The sequence below is a fragment of the Lampetra fluviatilis genome, chromosome 9 (genome assembly GCF_964198595.1).
Source record: "Lampetra fluviatilis chromosome 9, kcLamFluv1.1, whole genome shotgun sequence".
Taxonomy (NCBI): Eukaryota; Metazoa; Chordata; class Hyperoartia; order Petromyzontiformes; family Petromyzontidae; genus Lampetra; species Lampetra fluviatilis.
The window spans coordinates 1,880,059-1,905,554 of NC_136283.1; the positions used below are offsets into that span (position 1 = coordinate 1,880,059).

At 51.8% G+C, this 25,496-nt stretch overlaps 1 protein-coding gene across 7 annotated transcripts; it reads right to left on the reverse strand.

Moving 5' to 3' along the window:
• Window positions 1-239: 239 nt before the first annotated feature.
• On the reverse strand, window positions 240-24,004 carry ERCC6 (ERCC excision repair 6, chromatin remodeling factor). Of its 7 annotated transcripts, none has more exons than XM_078859509.1 (24): window positions 23,952-24,004; window positions 19,475-20,444; window positions 19,019-19,145; window positions 18,473-18,584; window positions 17,172-17,711; window positions 16,471-16,684; window positions 15,958-16,101; window positions 15,219-15,356; window positions 14,519-14,677; window positions 13,909-14,047; window positions 11,334-11,504; window positions 10,721-10,897; window positions 9,872-9,988; window positions 9,455-9,550; window positions 8,913-9,191; window positions 8,466-8,576; window positions 7,878-7,997; window positions 6,982-7,076; window positions 6,278-6,423; window positions 4,635-5,477; window positions 4,130-4,304; window positions 3,841-3,913; window positions 2,818-3,147; window positions 240-2,634 (listed from the first exon to the last, which is right to left on the reverse strand). In XM_078859509.1, exons 2-24 carry the CDS (start codon window positions 20,380-20,382, stop codon window positions 2,392-2,394), a joined length of 5,457 nt encoding a protein of 1,818 aa, XP_078715635.1. In that variant the 5' UTR covers window positions 20,383-20,444; window positions 23,952-24,004; the 3' UTR covers window positions 240-2,391. The 7 variants fall into 7 exon arrangements, with proteins under 7 accessions (XP_078715635.1, XP_078715632.1, XP_078715631.1 ...); XM_078859506.1 differs by lacking the exon at window positions 23,952-24,004 and adding an exon at window positions 22,696-23,541 and having other exon boundaries at window positions 16,471-16,651; window positions 19,475-20,391; XM_078859505.1 differs by lacking the exon at window positions 23,952-24,004 and adding an exon at window positions 22,696-23,541 and having other exon boundaries at window positions 15,958-16,092; window positions 19,475-20,391.
• Window positions 24,005-25,496: the final 1,492 nt, after the last annotated feature.

Below are 25,496 nucleotides of genomic sequence, written 5' to 3' on the forward strand. Positions count from 1 at the left end.
TCTTTAACAGACTCATCATCAATCCAGCAGTGGATCGATCACAGCTGGTGATGGACGCGAACAGCGACACCGGGGGGAGCGGGTAGCTTGGGAAGGACACGAGGGAGGGTTGTGTTGTGAATTTGCGCAAATGTGCCGGCGTGGCTGAACGAATGGCACGAGAAGTTTTGCGTCCATTTCGGTTCGTCATCATCGTCGCAGCACCTGTACATTGTTACATACGAGAAGTGACGTAATGCAATGATCCATTATACTTTATTTTTTCTTTAAATACACACAAACCACAACATCCAGAAAACATTTCCGCATTTTTTGGCAAAGCCAATACTGTCAGAGCAAGATAGCCACCGATGGCCGTGTAAAATGTTTACCGCCTCGTATATAAATGTCTCGTATAAAATGACACCCGTAATAAAAAAAAAACTCTCGTAAGACACATCAAGTGTTCGTGACATTTCGCTTCACAATTGGACAAGCACTGAGACCACCAATGATCAATAATGCGATCAAATTCATGTTGACAGATCTTTACGAGTGAAAGGATATCGGGTTAGGATGGAACAACTTCATGAGATTAGCAGATTTACGGCTCCATAATAGCACCAACGGTGGAGCAGTGGCACAGTGGTTGGCGCACTGCACTATGACCTCGGCAGCTTGATTTCAATTCCCAGTCACGGTTAACATCAGCGGCGAGTGACGTCTGAACCAGTCATGGGTCACTCTCTCCCATCCACCACCGTGTACTGTTGAAGTACGGCACGGTTAGACAGCCCGCATGACTGAAAGTTTCCTAGGGAGGCCTTCATCCAGCGGTGGATTGCCAAAGGATTGTGAAATATTATTAGCACCAAGCGCACGCAATGTTTGCTCCAAATTCTACACGCAACCATATTCCCTGCAAATAAATTACCGGAGAGGAAAACTCAAGTAATGCAACGGTTCTATTAGCGACACCTGTGATTAGCAGTCATTGGCCATCAGCTGGCTACAGGTCACAGCAATGGTGACGAACAGACAGATTGATACGATTCATCGTTTAAAAATCGGTTCGTAATGCTCATGATAAAAGGTGATAGGAAAAAGTTCGGCCCTGTGATTGCCTTCTCCCTCCACAGCTGGCAGCACGGCCTCAACCAGAGTGAGCTCTAGAGAGCCCCTCGAGAGGGTGTTTGGCCTACTCTTCCACATTGGCCAGAGGTCTTGGAAGCGATGGAAGTAACCACAATTTAGTCCATCGCACGCGAACTGCGACTAAGTGTGGCGCACCCATTCCTATGATACACCCATCTACTCAGATGTGTAAGAGTATATAAAGTACAATTCATACAAATTGTATGCAACCGGTGCATATTACACACACACAGGATAACTAAGCAAATGAGACATGCAAATAACGGAAGGAGACACGTCAAAAAACGAGACGAGCAAAATAATTGATTCCTCAACCAAACCGCGACCCCCAAATTGCAACGAATCGCAAGGAATCGTGGGAAGCGGAGGAGGGTTGGTGAATGAGAATGTGCCCTTGGTGAGTTAGTGTTACAGTAAACGTGTTCAGGTGAGACAATTAAACTACAAACACACAAACAATGAACTACAAACACACAATGTGTCGTCAGGGCCATTGCTGTTTGACGGCACGATGCAAGATGGCACCATCGGAATTAATTTGGTGAAAAAGACCTTTTAAAAACATTTTATTTTTCTAACAACGGATGCACGCTTCATAATCTTGTCATAATAATATTCCTTAACTCACAACGGCACAGGCCAGCGTCCTCACACAAACTTGAAAACCAACGCGTTCGTTTAACGCGAGCGCGACGTGCAACACGACAGCTGCGCAATCGTGAAGACGGGAAGACGGCGGATTGGTAAACGTAGCGTCCATCCCACGCTCATCCTGATAGTGGGAAACCCGCCCGACGAGTCACGGACAGCATGACGCGGCTGGTGATGCTGATGACGTCATCGAGCCCCAACCTCCATTGCCTCCGGTTCCGTGGCACGCCCTCCGATCAGCACTGTCGGCTAGGTGCGGTGCGTAAGAAGTTCATCGTAGAACTGAGGGTGAGTCGAGTCATGTAACTAAGAATGGAATACTTAAACAGCGTCGCGATGACAACAAAGTCGCCACGGGTTGCCAGTTCGATAACTTGACTAATCGGACGGCACATAAAACACAGTTGGAAAAATAAGCCTCACCACTGTTCCCACATGTGCCGCTGGACAGGAAGTGATGGGCGGGGTTTGGTGACGTCATCGGCATGATCAGCCGCGTCACGCTTGGGCACGGCCGGCCAGTCGGTCGGTTTGCATTTCTGAAAGCGTGCTTTGACCCCCACCACCCCCCCCCCCCCGTGACGAACAGACACATGGACGGACGTGCTAGCGGTAGTCGGCGCGAAGGTGCCACATCCCCAGGCCCGTGGAGTCGCGCTCGAACGTGCACAGGCTGCGCAGGAGCTCGCGGAAGACAGGCGAGTGCTCGGGCGGCACGCGCTGCTCGAACGTGTGCAGCAGCTCCTGGGTGCTCGCCCGGCCGTCCTCGGCGCCGCCAAACGCCACGAACGTGCGCAGGTCCGACAGCAGCTCGGAGAACTCGCTCGGTGGCAGCGAGGAGGAGGGCGCCTGTGGCAGATGAGCGGGGTAAGAGGAAGGGGGAGGGGATCAGGTGATACGGGCGATTGACAATCGTAATTTGTGCAGTGTGCAACGGACTCAATACAACTTAATCCAGTACAGAAATAAAACTGGGGAAACCCGGACTAAGGGTGCTGCGAGCGACATAAACGAGCGGCAAGCATTCGTCACCTGGCTCTGCTCATCCTCTCCGTCCTCCGTGGACTCGAGTGCCCGCGCCAGCAGCAGATGGTTCCGCGTGCGCATGCGAGCCAGCACCGTCGTGGACACGGGGTGCAGGTTGGACTCCAGGTTGCCCAGGCTGCTGGGGGCATCACTCGCGTTGCTCCAGCCAATGATGCCACCGCCACTACTGCTGGTGCCGCCACCGCCACCACTGCTGGTGCCGCCACCGCTACCGCTTGCAGCTCCTTCATCCTTTGTTCGTTCCGGCTTCTTACCGAACCTTGGAGTCTGCGAGCTCGTGGGCACCGGGGAGTCCTTGGCTACAGCTTGCACATCCTGGTAGTTCACGTGCATGATAAAGGAATAACAAGTCATCCGAGCAAACACGCGCAAGATGGTTCTCCCATATAATACTTGCTTTATTGCGACTTCACGAGTCCTGAACTGCGATTCCGCCATCTCAAGATCCGGCTCCGAGGCGTAAGCTGCCCAGCGTGCTAAGGAGAGAGAGCTACGGCTCTGGTAGGCCTCTACGATGATTGTAACCTCTAACCTTCCGATTTGGAAGTTGGGAAACGACGCTTTAACACACCACACAAATGGGCAACCAAAATAAACTTGACTCCCGTGAGACTGCGTGTGGGTAGACGCGACTGTAGATGAAGAAGCAAGTGAGCGGCAATCGTTCGGCCCAGGAAATCAATCTCGCAAGATAGGACTGTGTAAACTATAGGGTTATGTAGCCCAGCAAACAGCCGATGACACCTGTTATTATTCCTGATGATCGCCTACCCAAGCACTACCACAGCTCACCCCTGCTTAGATTCCAGAGAACTGACGGGATTTCAGATTGTTAGCGGGTGGGGGCAGTGCGGCAAAAAGCATTGTTTTACAGTATGACTATGCTCCAACGTCTACGCTTACCACCTTCACCGCGCTGCTCAGTGCGGGTTTGGTGAGGTAAAATAACTGCGTAAAGAGGCGCCCTCATTCTGACAAAAGGGGCAACTTCACGCAAGAGCCACTCACCCTGCACTTCTGCGATTGTGGTTTAGCGGCCTGGGCTGCCACCAACGGCAGGGGCTTCTTCCTCTGCCCAAACCTTGAGATGCGATAACAAAACAAACACCGAGAGACGATGTCAATAACCGGCCGAGCAACATCCGCACGACACAACAATGCGCCGAGCGCCGATATGAAGCTGTTCAACAGTTGTCGAGGTCACCCAGGACTCCGATGACTTCCGCCGATTAAACATCGCGTGGGTCAGGGCAAGTTGGCGCACGAAGCCATCGGGGGCGGCGCGTCATTGACCGACCTCGCTTGGGGCCGCGGCGGCGGCGGCGCCGTGCTTGCCGATCGGTAGTGCCGGCGCGACTGGCGGAGCGCATGCATCGCATCGCGAGCCACCCGCGTCGCCTCCGCTTCCACCAGCGCGAAGTCCGGCCGTGACGAGTTCATGATCGCGTCGTGCTGCATCGCGCTGTGGATTCCTGCGCGGGGGGGCGGGGGTACGACCGAGCACGAGCGTCAAGACTCGACGCTCCCAGGTGGCCGGGCGGCTCGGTGGTCAGGCAGACCGCGCTGGCGTTGCTAAGATCCTGGGGGTTCAAATCCGAGGTTTCAGCTGCCCAACCGCGTTTAAACCGGGTTCTTAAATGAAACGAGTTACGAGGAGCGCATCTTCGACACGCCCAGCGCAAACAGTGTTCGTCGCACGTGCAGTACCTGTGCACATGCGTGGCAACCAAAACCCGTGGAGAAAAGGCGACGGTGCGAGTTCTAACTTCGTGGAGAAGGACACGGGCGTGTGGCGGCCATACCCGACTTCTTGAAGAGCTTCTCCAGAACGTAGTCGTCGGTCTTCCTGCGGTCCTCTCGCTCCTCCTTGTCTCCGCCTGCTGCCGAGGCCCCCTTGAACTCCGCATGCCTCACCAGGTGAGGAATTCGCTCCCCCTCAAAGCGAACGCCCTTCCGCTTCTTCTTCGACCTCCCGTCGCCCTCGTCCCCGTGAGCGTGTCGCCCGCGCCCGCTTTCCGCGCCCTCCACGTGCTTCTGCTTCTCCCTGCGCTTGCGGTGAGCGGTGACGTCACCGCCAGCGCCGCTACCGCCACCGCCGCCAGCCGTGGAGTCGCTACCGCCGGAAGCAAGGCGCGCCGCCAATCGTCGCGCCATTTCCCGCCATGCCTTCATCTTGTCCTCCGACACCACCGAGGAATCTTCTTTGGCATCTCCTCCCGGAGGCGTCTCGCTCGTCGTCGCATCGCCGCGCTCGGCGGATCTCCCTTGCGGCGCTAGCTGCGCCGCACCCGCGGGACCGGCCTCTCCACCCCCGCCGTCTCCGCCTCCGTTCCTAGACGGCAAAGGAGTCTCCCCCAATCCTGGGCTCGGCTTCGCTCGGTCGGCTTTGTCGGAATCTTTGAGGCCAACGCCGTTTGTCGCGTCCGCGTCGATGACGCGGTCTCGGGGAGGGGGCGCCGCCTCGCGAGGGTTCGATCGCCGGGGAGCGGCGGAGGCTGACGAGGAGGAGCCTGGAGGACGCCGCTGGGCGGAGCGGTGCGGTTTGTCCGGTCTGGGCAAGGCGGCGTGCGGGCCGTGACGCTCGCCGGAGGAAGCGTGCGGCGGGCGATGCGGTTTGATCGGGACTCGCACGTCCGAGCCGGTGCCTGCGGCGCAGAAACGGAACATGACGTCGCGGCGCCAGCTCGGCTGCCCACAGCTCGCGCAGCGACGTGCCCAGCGCGCCGGGTCGGTGGCGCGTTGGGCGCATGACCCAATTTGTTTTTGTTATTTTTGTAACTGCGAGTAACATTTAATTTCAACTTGTGATAACGGGCACGGCGACTTTGCCGCACGACTTAAGTTCGCGTCGCAGAACAAACAAGTGAGGCTGAATCTCGGCGGCCTGGTGGCGCAGAGGTCACAGCGCTAAGCTGGTACCGTTGAGAGCCTGGGTTTTAAAGCCAGGCAACTGCCTCGTGATTCAACTGGGTTATCAAGTGTAGTGAGTTGCTGATGGTTTCATCCCGGTTACCAATGACAGCTAAACTATTCAAATAAAAAAACATTGGGTTTACTGCCATACAATAAATGTTATTTTGTAGCAGCAGGGCAGATGTGAAAGTTCTGCCCCCACTGCGGATCAGAGATCACTTGAAGAGAACTTGGACGTAGCTCTGTGATATTTGTTTCCGCAGGCCGTAACATAACATGAGGGGGTTGCACTGTTCTTCGAGAACGACATGACATTGAATTACAAATAGGAAATACAAACAAAAAACACAATTAATTATAATTAACTAATTGAACCACAATCGCAAAAGTCACCACGATGCACTTAATCCCGAGGGAAGCGTTATGCAGCCTAATCACCGCCTCTATCCAAACGCGGAATGACGATCACATTGCTCACGCGGGCGATGACAACAACCCATCGCTAAACGACGTCGTCGTCACGGACACGGACCTGCAAAGAGGGCACTGGTCTCGGTGCTCTGCGACGAGTCGGGGTCGGTGAGAGCGAAGAGCTCGAAGAGGTCATTGGCTTTGAAGAATCGCTGCTGCCTGGGGTCCTTGAGCACGCGGTTCGTCAAGAACTGCTTGAAGATTTGCCTGATGGTCGTCGGGAGCAAAAAAACACAAAGCGTGCGTGTTGAGCGTGGGGGTGTATGTTTGCGTGTGCATCCCGTGTGCGTGTGACCGAGTGTGTGGTGACAACCATTCCCTCGTGCGCTATCCCAGCCTTAATGGGTGCTCGTTAAGAGCACTTGACCCAGCAGTCTGTTGTAGGCTATGCAGGCGACCTTTGTCTTGTTTGCGTATGTTCATGTGTATTTTTTGCCTTCGTATATGCTTTTGCATGTGTATGTGTGTGTTCTCTGCACTCGCACACATTGTGCGCGTCAACAATTGCATTATCATAATACAATCCTCCATAGATTCAACAGTCCACTTGCTGTACTGGCATCTCCTGATCATATTTCAGCCCGGCAAGTGCGGGAGTTTACAAATCCATACGTGATCTACCGACCTTTGCATCCAAAACAATGGATTGCAGGCGTGGGCGACCAACTGAAGGGGGCTTGAGCTCACTAAATCGCAAAGATGAGTTCAATACTGGACCGAGTTAGCGACCAGGAAATGACCACGTAACTGCTATAGCGGCTGCACCTGTGGTAGATCTTTTCCTCGATGGTGCCAGCCGACACGAGGCGGTAGATGGTGACCTGACGCAACTGCCCGATGCGCCAGGCTCTCTCGCGGGCCTGCAGATAAACAACAAAGACAAAGATCCCCCCTTAAGCCTTAACAGTAGGGTAAAAAGCAGCCAATTGTTGCTGCGTAGATTCAAATCGAATGATTCGCAGGGTGATTCTTTCAAATGTGGAAGATTTTCAATTAATGACGCCGGGAAACACAACGGCCCTACTCTTGAGAATGTTAACGTTCCACTGTGAGGCCCATGGGGGGCATGGTGATGGTTATTACACGGCCACAGCAGTAATCGGAGCGGCCACTGGATTCGAAACGTGAGCCTCCCCCACACCATGATAATGTTTTTCCCCTTTTTTCTGGCAAAAAAACAGGTGCTAAGATGTTAAAACACCAAACTGAAACCTTTAACAAGGAATCATGTCAGCAGCATTAACCACAATGTTTGTGGTCAGAATGCAAACAAAAAACACACTCTGATAATATATGCATTGTCCTTGAAACTGATTGGTCCACACCAGAGACAGCTTTCTTTTGAGCCTCGTCTCAAACGGTGTGAGACCAGAGGACGCCAAAAGGCGTGCTCTGGTCTAACACACACACCAGGAGTATAAGTAATACACAAGTTCAAGTATGAATATAATCTTACATGATCTTACAAAATATTAAGTTTTTTGATTTTAAACCTCTAATTGTGGAATGCTTTGATCTCGTCTGCCCGCCGATTTGCCTCTTGTAAACGAGCTTCTTAGCTCAATGGGCTTTACTCGGGAAGTAAACTTGAGAATCCGACCAAGCAGCAGCGTGGCTAAAGAGTGGAGGGGGGGGTTGTGGTGACGAGGGAGCGCACGCACCTGAGTGTCGGTGCTCGGGTTCCAGTCGGGGTCGAAGATGATGACGCGGTTCGCCCCCGTCAGGTTCACGCCGATGCCCCCGACGTGCGTCGTCAGCAGGAACATGAACATTGACTCGTCCTGCAAGATTCAATAAAAAAATATATATGTCACATAAAATGCGTTTTTTTTTTTAACGCTTTCCAAAACAGAACTTTGTTTAAAAAATTATTCAATCTTTTATTTAGCAGCATGGAAGGCGGCAATCAACGTTGCCTGGTTTTCTTTTGGGAATAAGGACTTTATTGTAACGCAACCCCGTATTCAAATTGCGATCGTAAGGGATCATCTTACCAGAGTTAATGTCCCCCCGCTCCCCATTAGCCACAGACAGATAACGTGAATGCATAGACGCCTTAGAACCTGAGAAAACGTTCAAACCCCGTGAAACAAAAGGAACACACATACACGCGTGAGCCAAAAAACGCAAACATGAAGCAAATCGCAAAAGACCAAGCATGGTCCCGAGGCCCAAACACGGGCTTGAGCGTCAAACGCGGGGGCGTGATGCTTCGACGGAAGGCTGGCAGGTGCGACGGTGACGGGCACCTTGTTGAACTTGTCGATGAGCGGCTGGCGAGTGGCGATGCTCGTGGTGCCATCCATTTTCATGTAGGAGTAGCCCTCGCCCTGCACAAACTTCTCCAGTATGTCCAGCATCTGTCAGTCGGGGACGGTGACAACAGTCATCGTTTCACGACGTGTACACGTATGTATGTTGAACTTCTTTCGCGCCGTACGTAGCCAACCGTGATAATCGGAGGTGCGAGGGTAAGGACAACTAAACACAAAACGCAGTTCTGTATGTATGGAGAACTTGACACACAAATGGCTCAATCTACATGGCGCAGGCTAAGTTATTACCCTACCACTGCTGCAACAGAATTTGTAACCTGGGGGTTCCAAATATCACAGAGTATTCTGACACTTGGGTGCAAAAATGCTACGGGGCTCTCACACCGGCTCCAAACCGGCCCACGGCGACGCCGCCGGTACCTGCCGACTCTGCGTGAAGAGCAGCACGCGGTGGCCCTGCCGGCGCCACATCCGCAGCAGAGCCTCCACCACGAGCAGCTTCCCCGAGCGTCGCCAGTAGCCGAATCCAGCGCCGCGCGTGACGGCGGCGGCAAAGGAGGTGGGGTCCGCACCTCCTCCGCCGACGCTGGCGATGGTGGCGACGGAGGGCGCCAGCTCGTCGTCCTCCGCGTTCAGGCCGCCTGTCAGCAGGTCCGGATGGTTGCAGATCTTGCGCAGCGTTATGAGCGCCGAGAAGACCTGGAGAGGGGTGGTGGAGAGGTAAGTGGGGGTCGACGCTCGTGGAAGCCTTTAACAGGTACGCGCGTAGGTATGCACGCACGCACACGCCACGTGTGTGATGATTCGCACACCGAATCCTGGGCGATTTGATGAATTGTGATCGTTCGATGTATGGGCGGTGTGGCGAGGCGAGGGAACGGGTTGACTCAAGTGTAGTATGGTGCCGTGCAGTGCGGTGCAGTGCGGTGCAGTGCGGTGCAGTGCATTGCAGAGTGCCACACCTGTCTCTCCCTGCTAAGGACCTGCTGGACTTCGCGCGAGTCCAGGAATTTCTGGTAAACGGCGCGCTGCTCATCCGTCAGCCGGCAGAATAAAACCTGCAAAACAACAACAGCAGTGGTGAACGATTATGCAACAGCTCGCTCATACACACACAGGCTGCTCTAGATACACATGTGCGCTCTGCTCTTAGGGCCATTCTACATATAAATACAATGACAAAACAAGGGGAGCATGCCCCAGAGGATGTTCACCACGGAGGTAGTGGTGACATCAGCTAAGCATGACATCATTCAGGTTAAAGCTGTTGTGATATTACATTACCATGGGAATGAGCGAAGGCGCACAGAGGCATTTACGTAGCAGTGGACAGTTCATAGCTGTGACCGCTGATAATGATATTTTAAGAGAGCCTTCACCTGCTCGTTCTTATCAGGAAGCGCCAGGTTGACTTTCACGTCGGCCTTCATACGGCGGAGGAGGAAGGGCTTGACGGTGTCTCTCAGCACGCAAGCACACTTGTACGCTGTCTGCACCTGACGGGTGGACGCAGAAAAACCTCGCCGTAAATCGCGACTGCCACGAACACCGACGACAAGAGAGCACTAATAACACATGGGTAAAATCACAACAATAACAACAATTGACAGCACTTTCGTCATTCCACTCCTGCCACTGTGTGCACCAGCCCCATCATCGCCCAGTGCTGAGCTCTGGGTGGGGCAGCCAAACGCCACTGTCTGCCCCCCAGTCTGCCAGGTTGGTGGGGGGGGGGTGTGGAAGGGGGGCAAACGGGTGGGTGACAATTTCCCCTGGCACCCCCCCTCCCCTACAAGGTGGTGAGGAAGCTTCTCCCTACCAAACGGAACTTTCAAACAAGTTTGTTCCGCAGTTTAGACGCACAACCACCTCGCTCGCTTCTGTCACTGCAACAGGCCCTTGCCGAGTGACAGAAGTGACAGAGCGTTGTTGCCGGGTGGAATATATTCCCGTCCAGTACCCGATCGGTGCGGATAAGAAGCATGCAGCGAAGGACACGAATCATCTGCGGGCCGTTTTGAAGAGGTAAACCTTGTGTGGCCACGGGCCGTATGAAATGAAGTCACAGAGCATATGTGGCCCACGGGCCGTAGGCTCCGTACCTCGAAGAAGGTGGGACAAGAGCAGACAATTGTCGATACGCACGCCGTTGGGAGAGGGGTGGGGGAGGTGCGCAACCAGGGGGTAGGGGCGGGGAAGGTGCGTGACCCGGGGCACGTGGGACGAACCTGCACGTCGGAGGCGTTGGAGTAGCCGCCCTGCGTGATGGGCACCGAGAACTGCTCCATGAACACGGGCAGCGTGCCCAGCTTACCCGGGAAGACAAAGTCGAAGAGCGACCACAGCTCCTTCAGGTTGTTCTGCACCGGAGAGCCCGACAGGATGATGCGGTGCGGCGTGCGGAACTGTGCAAGAAATAATAACGCAGTATTATTACATTTTTTAAAGTTAATAATGCTCAAGTTTTTTTTTTCAATCTATCATCGGATGTTTTGGACGCGTGGGTTATTTCCCGATACTTGACCACGTTGGTCAGTGCGGGTTGGTGAATTAAGGCCCCGGATCATTTCAAATTTCACTCGCCACCGAGTTTTTCCACACCGCCGGTTTCTTCGTGCAGTTTGCGAACCTCTGCACTCCCCAACTAAGCAGAAAAAATTCTCCCTCCCAGCTTTGCGGCGAAATATCACAAATCTGGATCGCAAGTCAATAAAAACACGATTCTTTCTTTTCTGGTTTTCATCATCTCATTTTTGTTCCTTCTACGTTTTCGTTGTCGCCTTGTTTGTACGAGCGGGGCAGCCCGACAACGGGGGGTGGGGGGGGGCGGAAAACCCCCACCTGTTTGCACGCGACGGTGACGGCGGCGTCCGGGTTGCGGATCTTGTGCCCCTCGTCGAGGATGACGTAGTGCCACGGGTGAGCGCCCAGCGTGTCCTGCATGAGCCGCACGCACGAGTACGACGTGACGAGGACTCCACCGCCACTCGCGAGGTCGTTCACCAGACGCTCCTGTCACAAACAACGTCACCGGGGGACACGCGTCAAGGCTCGGAGACAGCGGCGGAGCGGTGTATGGCGCGAGGCCCAGAGAAAATAATTAAATCTCTCTTCTTCTTGTCGTATGGCTAACGTAGATGCAGAGCAACGACGACAAATTCTCAGTCAGGTGGTCAGGCCAGATAACCGCGTCAGGAGCAGCGAAGCGTATCGCCGTGATTTCTCCTTCGTATTTGTGGTTCGGGCATTGCGTCGTTAAGTTGTTGTGCTGTCTGTTCTGGATGACCACAAACGCACACTCGTCTTCATAACCTGGTGCCTGGTCCCTCTCTGGCCGGTAGACCGGACGCAGTTGTTTCATTGGCACTCAACGAACAATCTTTGTAGAGCACAGAGAACATTTCGGAACTAGTTACGTATCGACATCTCCTGGGGTCTGTATGTAACACAATGAACTTGCGAAAGCAACTTTCATTGCGGTCTGACCAAGTCAGTCAAGTCAATATGAATCAAGACGAACAAAATCGCAATCGCCACCGAGAAGTGGCGACGCCAATTAATCGTGTCGACCTGCGACACGAGGTAGTCCACCGTAATTCAAGTGCAGATTCTAAGAGCTCGGTGGGCAACTGCGGTCACTCACGTGGAACGTGATGAGTGACGGCACTGGTGAAATGACACTAACAAACCGGCAAAAAATATATATACGGACTCTCGTAGGCACACGCGCATATACGCACGCACCAACTATTATACGCGTTAAACTAATCTCATTCTGCTCACTGGAATTCATTTTATCTGCATTTCTGCACGGGTGCCAAAAAAAACCCCACTTGCGTTTATTGTCATACTAAAGGATCATTACCAGATGTTTAATTACAGGAACTCATTTGCGCTCATTCTGCAGGTTGTTAAAACAAACACGATAACTCTGCGCATATAATAAAATCCAAATTCAAATGCATGTTATGTTTTTTATCCACCCCCCCCCTCACCCCCCACCGCGTAAGTCATTTAACGATGGATTGATACAACAAATGCGGCGGTAATCCTTGTTCTTGTTTATCTACAAACTGCAGGGTCAATGGCGGGTGGCCGTTCGTTTCGCCGCGGAAGACCGACGGAGTTCGTTAAGCCGTGGCGCCGCTCCGCACGCCGGGGCTAATTCGACCGCGCCGCTAACCCGTCAGATAACGGGCATCAATTCCCGACCAAAATTCATTTCTCCTCCGGCAAAATTAGATTCTCCTTAAAAGTAGGAAAAATAATAACGACGACGATGATAATAATAATGGCAATCTAACCGCATTTACATGCCTTCCCATTGTCGGGCGCAGGAAAAGTCTTGCGGCTTATCCTCCAAACGCGGCTTAGCCCGCACTCATTTATAAACTGACGAATGTCATTATTTCCGCTAATAGGGCTGCCAATAAGCCAGCACCTCTGCCCAAAGAATTAATTTTTGTTCCTGCCCGAGCAGATTATTGAGCCATTGTAAAAACAGGATGCAGCCCCAAAATAGGGGGGTGGGGAGCGAGGGGTGGGGGTTATTTAAATAACCTAATAATCTTGGCCGAGTGCCGTTTCCTCCGCACTTGCAGCGGCCGCTGGAAGTTTAACGAGGCCCACGGAGCCCTCGCCCACAATGGGAGCCCCTAATTTGGAATGCGTTTTTACATCCCCGCTCACGTGAGCAGCGCGACATGGACAAGTCCATTAAGAGCACAATGGCGATGATTAGCATTCGCGTGAATTGGCGGCAGCGAAATGTTGTTTGCGAGGCTTGGTAAACAAAATAAAAAATTGCCACCGCGTAGCGCATGAAGTTCAGGTGCGCGTACTGCCATTTTGTCATCGCACTGCTGGATTGAAGTCTCCCTGCACGCCGTGGGGATATCTGACCATACTTCACCACGCCGGTCAGTGAGTGAGTGTTGGTGAAGGCAGGAAACACGGACGTGGAAGCGGCACAACATAATATACATATTATGCATGCCGCGCGCAACACCGGGGGTGGCCGTTTCCAAAGGAGTGCTCGAGTAAGTTGAATAACTAAGGGCGCCACGGTGGCGAGATGTTAACCACCTCGCCTGGTAAACAGGAGGTCGCGAGTTCCATCCCAACCCCGACGCCTGCTGTATATTTGAAAATCTGCATGTCTCTCTCCCCATGGTCGCGTGGATTTTTCTCTGGGTCCTCCGGTTTTCCCCTCCACATTAAGAAACATGCGTTTAGAGTATTTGGCTGCTATACATTTGCACAAGATAAGCCATTTAGTTGAGCTATCATTTGTGGCCGGGTCACTTCTGAAAAAGAGCTACATAGCTCAGTGGGACCTAATTTAGTAAAATAGTTTAAAAACTAACCACGAAAGAAAAGCAGTCACTCCATCGACTAAAAATCCGGCCCTCCTCACCTTCTTCTTCCCCGAATAGGAGCCGGACTCGTGCAACACGGCCACACGGAACTGCGGCCACCACGTGTGGAACTCACGCACCCACTGCTGCATCACCGTGGTGGGACACACCACCAGCGACGGGCCCAGCCCCTCGTACCTACACGCAGGGCAGGGCGGCGGCAGGGGAACACGCGCACGTTGGCACGCACTCACGGCATTAAAGATACGCGAGTTACTTATGACATTTACATTTAATGCAAAATAGTGCACACGGTTTGAAATAAACGCGCACGTTAAGAGCCGTACAATCTGTGCGTGCGCGCATGCTGCTTAGAATCGTCGTGATTAGCACGCTGCGCTACATTTAGGGCCACGGCAGACACCATTGGGGACTGGTATCATAACGGGTACTGGGACTTGGGAGATCGTAGTCTTTGTGTGTGTGCTTGTGTGTGTGCTTGTGTGTGTGCATGTGTGTTCGCATGCACGTTTGAACGTATGTGCGTGTGAGAAAACGCTCCAGGCTGTGCAGGCTAAACCAAACAAACGCTCCAGGCTGTGCAGGCTAAACCAGGAATGGTTGTCGTTGCTCACTGCGGCTCTTGAAACCCCACCCAGGCTGACTCACCGGTATCCAAGACCTCGGGTTCTCAGTTTGCTGTGGCTGAGCCCGGCCAGGAAGGCGATGATCTGCACCGTTTTGCCGAGTCCCATCTCGTCCCCGAGAACACCGCCCGCCTGCTTCACGTGCAGCTCCCACAGCCACTGCACGCCCGTCTGCTGGTACCTGCGAGAGCACACGGGGTCGTGCGTCACTGAGCACCGCTCATGAGGCCCGGGGTCACGTCGGGCGTCGGCAAAGGTTATTGGGACAAGAAGGCCTCCCTTAGATACCTTGCAAAGTGGACATGACGATTATCGTGGGCCTGATCACGTACGGGTATATCAGTATCGCCACAACGTGGCAACCCTACCTCCCCCATGGGTGGGGAATTATGCATTCGCCTGATTGGGAAACGCGGTGAAGTCCAATCGTTACTCTCATCAGCGATCATTGCCCCACACGTGCAATCGGTATCTATCTGGCAACCCCAGACGCCATCAATGGGCCTCTCTAAACTGAACACGCGCAGTTCTAAACATGTATGTTGCTTTTCAAATTCCCTATGGAACAAGCAGAACAAAAAGAACAGCAAGAAAAACAACAACAACAACAAGAATCAAAAGAAGAATGAGAAGAGGTGACCGTACTGTTGACGAGTCCGGAATCGGCTATACAACACTGGGGAGGGTGGCGTCTCCGCATGGCACTCGGTGGCGATGCTCACTTGTACAGCTTCTGCCAGAGGCTGGCGGGCACCTTGAAGCCGCCCTCAAACTCCACGTCACTCTCCTCAGACTCGGTCGCGGAAAGTCCCTCCTCGAGGCGCTTCTTCTTGGCGAGCAAGCGGCCACGGTGCCAGCGTCTGCCGAGAGAACGCACCGCGGACCACCGCAGTGACTGCACCGCATACCACAACGACAAGCCCCACGCGGCAGTTGCTCTCGCCACGTACTCGTCGTGCAAGTCTCTTGAGGCTGTGGTCCTGATTAAAAAAGCGAGTCGTGACGAATTATACAGGCAAGTAGCGCAGTAGGAAAGACGCAAAGTAAAGTGTACGCACAGCCAGGCAAGCCACTCAGTTGTTGTTCTCATCCCATTCTAGCGGAGTGTCCTGCCCCAGCCCCCTAAGGACATCCGCCGTGGAGATGGAACGGCTCGTGTGCAGGATCTGGGTGGATTGTTGTATCACCCCATGTACAGGAGAACGGCCCACGGAAGCAGCTTTTCAGAACCACATCTGTGGTGCCTTCAGGTAACTATGGGGGTCCCTTATCCCAGATGCCCCACCTACACAGAAATGTTTGTGGCAAGGCAATGGATGATTATGACTTTGACGATTCATTGGGTGATGACGACGGTGGATAATAATTGATGCAACAGATCTAAATGATAGATAAATACTGATGATGCAATGGATGACGGATTGATGCAGAGCAAATGAGCGCTACCCCTGCCCGCCTCACCGTACGCGCTGCTTGTACTGTTCTATGTCGCCGTCGTCTGGGTGACGTTGGAAGCGCTTGCTCTGAAGCTTGGGGTACTTCTCGTCGTCGCTCTCGTCTGCCAGTGACCCGTGTCCAACTCGTCCCTTTTTTCCTCTGGGTCGTCTCACCAACACCACCGACGACAGCGCAAACGTAATTTTTTTGTTGTTGCTCAATGACGCATGCATCAACTCACACGTGCAATATTCACAGTTTATGGATGTTGAATGAAAATTCTAAGTTCATGGTACATTTAAGTTAACGTTACTTGCAAGGTAATTGAGAGAAAACTGGACAAATTCCAGCGACAAGAACGAGACAAAAAGTGTATGGAATTTTCGAGTAAAATCTCGACTCCAAATCACGACTCTGAATCATGACAATACTATAAACCGCTTGGGGGGGGGGAGGGGGGTGATTCGTGATGTGCCAGGTTTGTAATTCTAACCGTCACTTATGTGTCAGTGTGCAGCACTGCTGTTACGTCTTCACCTGCTCCTTTTCTTGGCCTTATTTTCAGACTGCAGAGAATCTTCCTCTTCTTCTTCCTCATCGTCATCATCACCGTCATCTTCCTCCCCAGCCAACCAGTCTGGGTCCAACAAAGTGTCCTTGGTTGCAGAGACAGAAGCGTTGCTGTCCGAGTTTGCCCCACTCCCCTCAACACAATCTCCTGCAACCAGACCGACCATTTTCCATTGCTCTTCTGCTAGATCAACGCTTCACAAATGTATATATTCACATTGTTTCAGTTGCACAGTATTGTTACAAGCATTTTCCTTGCAGGACTTTCAAATACCTTTGGTGAGCAACCACGTGTTTATTTAACACATACACACACACCTTACCGTTCCTTATCCATTAATGGTAATGCGCAAAAAAATATGCATGCTGACCGTGTAAAGAGGCCCTTGCAGTGACAAGGTGAATGAGCACGCAACATTTTTTAAGATTAGTGCAGCTGAGTAAGATGCTTGCAGTGATGGCTAAATATAGTTTATGGGCCGTTTCAAAGTGGCAAGACTCAAGTGGTCATGGGCCACATGAAATCAAGCTGCAGGCTGGGCTGTGGATTACCCAACCCTCTATGAAGCACACAATGTACAAAAAAAAACATCATTGTGAACAATTTGATGCTCGTCAATTTTACGTCAAGAATCGCCGTCAACACTCGGGCCTGCTGCATGCCTCACCTGTGCCCAAGGCGCATGCCGCGCCGCCATTCTCCCCGGCCTCGAGCTGTCCCGACATCCTCCTCATCCTCCTCCTGATCCTCCGGCTCCTCCTCTCGTCGTCGTCATCCACACACCCATCTCCGCCTTCGGCCTTTCTCTTCACGCCCGGCTCACCGTCGCCAGCCGCCGTCTGTCCGGCCCTCCCGCCGGCACTCTTCCCGCGCGAGGGACCCGGGTCGTCGAGCGCTCGCGACGCTTTCCGCCGTCGCTTCCGCGCCTCCGCGACACGGCTCTTCCGCGTCTCCCGCAACTGGTCCTGCTCCGCCATGTAGGCCTCGAAGCCCGACATGGCGTCGCCGCTCAGCGCCAGCCTGCGCGGTTTGTCCGGCGCCGGAGGGGGTGCAGCTGCCAATGACGTCACCGCGCTCCCGTCGCTGTTCACCGCAGAGACGCGCGTGCCGAAGGGGGTCATCTGCCCCGTGCGCACCAGCATGTCCCACTCGCTCTCCTGCACGGGCATCAGGTGGCTGCCCAGGGATAATGGTGCCGAGGGTTCGTCTGTGCACGGGAGTGGGTGGATTGTTAAAGAGCGTTGGCGTTCGCTGGCGGTTTACAGGCAGCTTGCGGCGGTGAGAAACTGTAATATATTTGCGTCGATGAAACTAACATGCTCGTATATTTTTTACCACTGAAAGATATCACTGTTAAAGAAAAACTAGACGTGATAAGAGTTGAATTAATAAAAGTGTGTTTGGAAAGGACACGAAAGCAACAGGGATGAGGAAGGCCGATGAATGAGACTGGCATTAAAATAGCCACTAATGGGAAAAATACGCCAAAAAAGATGACCAATGTGGATATGAAAAATACGTGATATGAGGAACACTCTTGAAATTGAACATTAACCCAAGGTACAAGGATTCTGCGCTACACACCGCATCACTTTGTAGTTTTTACACTGGTTGGTAAATTTCAGTGTGCTTCATATATATATAGTTATAGGGGGGGAGGGTGGGCAGTGTCCAGATTAATAAATAAATGAGGGTGGGTTCCCATTTAGTTTCAGTTTCTTTGCTTTGCAACACAGATCATACCCCGTTCAGTCAGTTGCCTGGCTATTTTACAAGGGAGATCTGTGGTGCGGAAGCGCAGAGTAAATAGCCCTTCAGGATTTTACCGCGTGTCATTTTGCCCGTTATCCAGCACAATGGGCGTTAAACATCGGACGGGACGCTGAACGATACGCGGCAAAAACCCCGAAACTACACCGAGGAGTCAACTTGATAACAAGTGTGAATCAATCGCGCGCGAATACGAACCTTCTTCGACCTCCTCCATTCCAAGCTCGGCCTCCACTTGCCGAACGACGTCACTGCCCAGCATGGCCTGGAGCTTCTTCTGCTTGGCATTCAGCTTCTTTATTTGGTTCTCCTGTGAAGAACACCTCATCTCAACAAGTAGCTCCGCGCTGGCACGAGCGAAGCCAGGGGAAGGAACATTTCTATCCGTTGAGATTTTGGGAGGCCGGTATGGAGCCTGGTGTTGTATGCGGAAAGAGACGTTGACTTTGGCGTCAAACAGGGAATATCAGTTGGATGTAGCAAGACAAATTAGGAAGTTCTAGAGCAAGTTCAGGAGAAGTAAAATTTAAACGATGCAGATGTATGTTGGGAAAGAGGCCAAGACACAGAAAAAAAGCTGATGCTTGATGACTTAAAGAAAAGGGGCACGTGCAGCTAAATGATGAAGCTGAAGATCAGACATGGTGAAGGTCGTTTAAGTTAAGGACCCGCCAGTGGGCAGGACTTAAAGAGAGAGCTGAGCTTTGGTAAGGAGTCACGACCTGATGGAGACGGTGCCCTGACCTTGTTTTCCTTCTGCCGTTTGATCGAGTCGAGACGGCGTGTCAAGTCTTTGCTGGCATCACCAGGAAAGCGAGGCTTCACTCGTGCCATCGCCTGGTCGATTTGCTTCAACGTGGAACAGCACGACCTTAAGGAAAAAAAACACGCAGCAACGCTACTACTGACAGCCCAAACTATTAGGGGGAGGTGATGGATTGCACTTTCAAGCAGCCACAAACTGGGCAACTGCTGTGGTTGTCCCACCTGGTGACGGATGCTTGTGTTGCGCCCGAAACGTCGTGATTTATTATTTTATTTCTATAATTTTTATTATTTATTTTTACCTACGTGACTTTACCGAAAAAACCTAAGAGTATGAATCCTTGCAGTCACGAAAGCTTCAAATCTAGAACTGTTTAATTGCCCACTTACGCAGACGGCAGCCGCACTTCTTATGCCTCGTGCCAGTGGACTGACCTGAGGTCGTCGAGCACGGACTTGTATTCGTTGAGGGCGAGGGCCTCCTGCGCTCTCCTCTCGGCGCTCAGCTGCTGGTCCACCTGCTCCAGGACGGCGGCCTCGAGCGCGCGCTGCTCATAGACGCTCACCCCCAGCCCCTGCAGCTCGCTCGGCTGAGACTGCACGGACAGCTTGGGAATGAGCTGCCGGTCGATGTGGATTCCGCGGCTCCGAGCTCCGCCGCTCTTGGGCCTCGTCGACGACTCCTCGGCCGCCTCCGCTACTGCCGCCGCCACTGCCAAAGCCATGTCATCGGATGGCAGGAGTTCTACCGTAGGGTTCCGGGGTGGGTCTTTAAATGAGGCGCCATCGTCTGAAGGGACGAGTTTCCCATCGATGTCAATGTCCGGGCTGCAAATTCCACCGCTCTTAGGCCTCGTCGACGACTGCTCGGCCGCCTCCACTGCCACCGCCAAACTCACTGTATCCGGCGGCCAGAATTCTAGCGAAGGCTCCCCGTGCGGACCTTCGGACGAGACACCATCATCCCATGGCCCGCACGGGAGATGCCAATCGCCGACCAGGGCGGGGCGGTGTCGTGACGCCGCAGATGGGGCCAAGTTTGGAGCGGACGTGGAAACCGCGGGGTGCGGGGATGAGAGACGGCGGTGGAACCCGTCCGAGAAGAAGTGCTCATTGTTTCCATCATCACCAAACTTGGCCACCAGAGCCGAGAGGCCACCGGGAAAAGCGGTGGCGTCGGTGCAGAGCGAGTCTGTCCGCAGCGGGGCGCCATGGCTGACAGGGCTGGAGTTACGCACGGAGCTCTCGATGGGACACGGCTCCGCAGGGGGTGGCGAGCGGGATTCGGTGTCCTGTGGGGATTCTACGTCATCGGTTGGACTCTGGGACAAAGGCTCCAGCATTCTCTTGTCCTAATCGGATGCAGAAATTACTGGGGATGATGGGACCGGGACATCATCATCGCCTGACCACGCACAAGCCAAAGAGCGAGAATGTAGCATATTAATGATCAGTGCAATGAATGCAATTACAGTCGTAGTAATTATTACTTAATACAAAGTCTAAATTCAATAATAAGCGAAACATGCTTCACAGCCATGCGACATGAGTTATAGAACATTAAAAAAAATGGTTATAAAGTGTTTTTACATAGTTGAAATACTTATGAAACATAAATATTTCCAAACATTTTTACATTGACGAATGACGCGCTAATAGTGTGAGGATGTGTGGTTTTTTCACGACGTACTTTGGTTTCTCCAACGTTGCAAACGCTCAACAATGGGTAATGGCCAAACATCCGAATGCAGGATGCTAATGAAAATGAGATTTGAGACCCAATGAGACCCTTGTTAGATAAACAAAAATATGTAATTTAGTGAAAGACATGCGGTTTATAAGTGAGCACTTATTTTTTTTATAAAACATAATTAAGTCTTCAATGTTTGTTTAAATCTTCAAATAAGTATTCAGTATATAGTGTACACTATAGTTACAGTATAGTTAAACGCGCAGGCTTTCACGACCAATATTATTCATAATAAAGGTTTTTTGGGTTTGATCGTGTACGTATAAACGTGTCGTAACCCTCCACCACCCGACACAGCCAGTAAGGTTCGTCACGTAAACAGAACGCGCCAACTAGTTACTGTCTTAATTTGGAGCTTTCGTGACTGCAGGAATTACTCTTTGGTTCTTTCGGTAAAGTCACGTATAAAGAGAAAATAAAAATGTTATTTAATGTATTATTTTATCTTTATACGTGACTTTACCGAAAGAACCAAAGAGTAACTAGTTACTGCTTCAGCTCACCGGCGTGGAGAGTGAATCCACAACATTGACAATTTTATAGTATACTTAGAACATCAGGGAGTTACCATTCACGTTCAATATCTGCTCCAGTAAGTCAACGACCTACTTGCTGTACTTGCCTCGGCGTCTACCCTCGTGGTCCCCGTTAAGAGGGTGTGCCACAAAATCTCTGCGTGATCCACCACCCCCCGCCCGCCCCCAAGTATTCGGTGTGACAGAGAGGGCCACCACCAAGTCCCAATATTCTGTGTTGCACTCCCCTGTACACGAAAAAGTTACGAAATGCGCAACTGCATAAGGGGCCGTCCATAAATGACGTCACGCACCTGGGGGGGGGGGGGTCAGACATTTGTGACGATGTATGACGAGGGGGGAGGGCGGGTTTGAGAAATGTGACGTCACATCAAAATGCGCAACTTTAAATAAATATTAATTCAATAATAATTGTTATAACACTAATTTTTATTAATTTCATTAACTATTTGATTATTTAAATTTACTAAGGTCACCTTTTATTTATTCCATGAAGGAGCATTTTGCTTCTCCATGGGAGAATGGAGAAGGATACATTTTGTAAAAATTTTGAATTATTGTTATTAAACATTTTTATTTTAATGATTCTACCAGGGCTTTTCATTCTGTGGAATGAATATGTGATTGTTATAATTGTACTCTCCATTTTGCTAATGGAGAGTACAAGATAATTTCAATAGAATATTCTGAACATCTGCAGTTTTAGTTAGACGTTGAATATTTTCAAGTGAATTTTATGCTAAATTTCAACTTTCCAACGCCTCCTTTTCAATACGTTTTCTCCTACAACATCAGAGTGCAGCGCCACATTAAATACGCACTACAATGACAATAGTTTAAAGCGATTTGAAGCATGTTTTATTTTCAAAATGGAAATATGGTTTGGGGGGGGGCAGAGCTTTGTGACGTCATATTTGAGGGGGGTCTGACTTTTTGTGACGCCGTGTGACGAGGGGGGGTAAAAAATTGGCCAAAATAGCGTGACGTCATTTATGGACGGCCCCTAACGCTGCCAAGTGGCAGTGTGTCGATTACGTAAATGTGACCGTATGAATCGCAATACAATCGATAGACTTCGACACGGCGGGGTTGGTGGGATCTTGGCGACGTCTCTGCTCCCTCACCAAACCTCGCAGGATGATCCTCGTGGCACAAGTAGCTACACATGTAGCCACGGACTACGCACTTTCAAGGGTCCCTGCGCTAAATGCTTTCAAGCTATCAATTCCGGTTCAGTGATTCTGCACTCGCTCTATTACTATAGTACTATACCGCCTTCAACTTTTATGAACGACTGGGTGTTTAACGTTAGCGATTTGTCTTATTATCTGGCTGTATATAAGATAAAAACAATACAATTACTTTCCTACCTTGCCCTGGTCTACAGGAAGGTCCTGGGTTCGATCCCGAACCCTGACGCTTGTATATGTGGAATGTGCACGTCTCTCTTCCCCGTCGATGTTACTCTGCGGCTGTTTCTCTCTCGACATCGAAGAATCAACGTCAACGCGTTTAGAGTAAACCGGCTGCTGTACATCTCCACGCGACCAGAGACACTTCGTTGAGCTTCTGAAAAGGAAGCTTTAATAGGCCCAGTGGAGCTTACCTGCTAAAGCACAACATAGTTTAGCTTTAAAGGGGCTGTAAATGACAACAGTTACACAATGGGCATTTAATTATCCCAAGCAAGGCCGCTCCTAGCACAGAACCTCACAAAGCGGAATAATTCACCTCCGCTGATGCAACCAAACCGCGACCTACCCACCCACACGGCCAAACTGCTGACGATTCGATCGTGAATCGTGAATGTAATCGATAATAATAGGGAGATAACGTGATGAGTTTAGTACCGGCCGATAACCACAGCAGTCATTACAATACAAAATACCCCCGCATGTTGAGTGCTAGTGCTGTTAGCAGGCAGCGCCTATGAAGGCCGGCACTGTGGCACACGAGGGGATTGGGTGGCCAGCACCACGCCCGGCCGCCTTTGTCTCCCCAGTGGCGATGTTTACTACACACCACACCGGGTACTCATTGGAGACCGAGTCTACCTAGGGGAGGCCTAGAATCGATTCAGATGATCGTCATCGACGTTTGGTGTCTGTGAGCGGGAATCGAACTCGGGTGGCCAGGTTCGTAGCGCAGCGCCCTCGCCGCTAACCCGACAGCTCCCCACAGCAACACAAGCACGTGGCGCCATACACTCACACTGCCGCCCGACTAACACCCCCCCCCCCATAAACCATGGGTCACGTGACACTGCCCCATCTACTTGCCCCCCCCAACCTCCTTGCACCCCCCCAACCTCCTTGCCCCCCCCAACCTCCTTGCCCCCCCCAACCTCCTTGCCCCCCCCAACCTCCTTGCCCCCCCCTAAAACTCCTTGCCCCCCCCCAACCTCCGTGCCCCCCCCAACCTCCGTGCCCCCCCCCAAACCTCCGTGCCCCCCCAACCTCCTTGCCCCCCCCAACCTCCGTGCCCCCCCCAACCTCCTTGCCCCCCCCAACCTCCGTGCCCCCCCCAACCTCCGTGCCCCCCCCAACTTCATTGCCCCCCCCAACCTCCTTGCCCTCCCCCCCACACAGCCCCCCCCCAGCCACGCGACCCCCTGTGAGGGACTCACGGATGCCGCCGACTGACGAACTCGCTCCCGAATCTCTTTCAGTCGCCCCCCCCAACCCTCCCCACCGGAACCACGTGACGCCGGTTACCGGACACACGTGTCGACCTTCGCCGCGCCCGCTCCTTGATTGGTCCACCCGCTGGGCCCCCACCTTCAACGGCACGTGAGGCGCGCGGCTCTGCTCGCTGATTGGTCGAGCGCGTCGGTGGGCAATTCGTGGGCGGGGCGACGACGCGCGACTCGTCAAGGTGACGTCACGCGTCCGTGACGTCATGTAGCGGTGCTTCGTGTATTAGAAAAAAACTCGCGCGTTTGTCAACATCACCGCGTGGTATTAAAGGGAAATACATAGAGGGGCTCCTCGACTTACGAACGAATTAGGTTCCAGAGGTCTGTTCGTAAGTCGATTTGTTCGTAAGTCATACTTTACTCCCGTCGATTCCAGACATGTTGTACGGCGTGTACAATATGTAGATGCCACTGGTTCTTCACGTTCTGCATCTACATATGCCACTGGTTCTTTACGTTCTGCAGATGTAGATGCCACTGGTTCTTTACGTTCTGCAGATGTAGATGCCACTGGTTCTTTACGTTCTGCAGATGTAGATGCCACTGGTTCTTTACGTTCTGCATATGTAGATGCCACTGGTTCTTCACGTTCTGCATCTACATATGCCACTGGTTCTTCACGTTCTGCATCTACATATGCCACTGATTATTTACGTTCTGCAGATGTAGATGCCACTGGTTCTTTACGTTTTGCAGATGTAGATGCCACTGGTTCTTTACGTTCTGCAGATGTAGATGTCACTGGTTCTTTACGTTCTGCAGATGTAGATGTCACTGGTTCTTTACGTTCTGCAGATGTAGATGTCACTGGTTCTTTACGTTTTGCAGATGTAGATGCCACTGGTTCTTTACGTTCTGCAGATGTAGATGTCACTGGTTCTTTACGTTCTGCAGATGTAGATGTCACTGGTTCTTTACGTTCTGCAGATGTAGATGCCACTGGTTCTTTACGTTTTGCAGATGTAGATGTCACTGGTTCTTTACGTTCTGCAGATGTAGATGTCACTGGTTCTTTACGTTCTGCAGATGTAGATGCCACTGGTTCTTCACGTTCTGCATCTAGATGCCACCACCGCCATCTATTGCGCGGCGGTTGAACTTACGACTCTCGGTCCGAACAGGCAACTGGACGTACGGACAGGTTTGTTCATATCTCTGAAAGTTCGTAAGTCGAATATTCGTAAGTAGAGGAGTCCCTGAAAAAGGCGACGTTTCGGGCAATGGCCCTTCTTGAGAGCACGTAACTAGAGAGGCCAGAGAGATGGAGTGGATAATATGGTTTGGAGACTGCTCTTCACACCATGTAACCTGATGATAATTCGTTTTAAATATATTCTGTGAACCAGTTTTTAATTAGGAATATGAATAGTTTATTTGAGTAGCAGACAAATCGTTCGATAATTATCAAAAACATGTTTGCTAAATATTTGTATAACGCAAATTCATAATAGGTTGCTTTGTATTATGAGTAGGGCG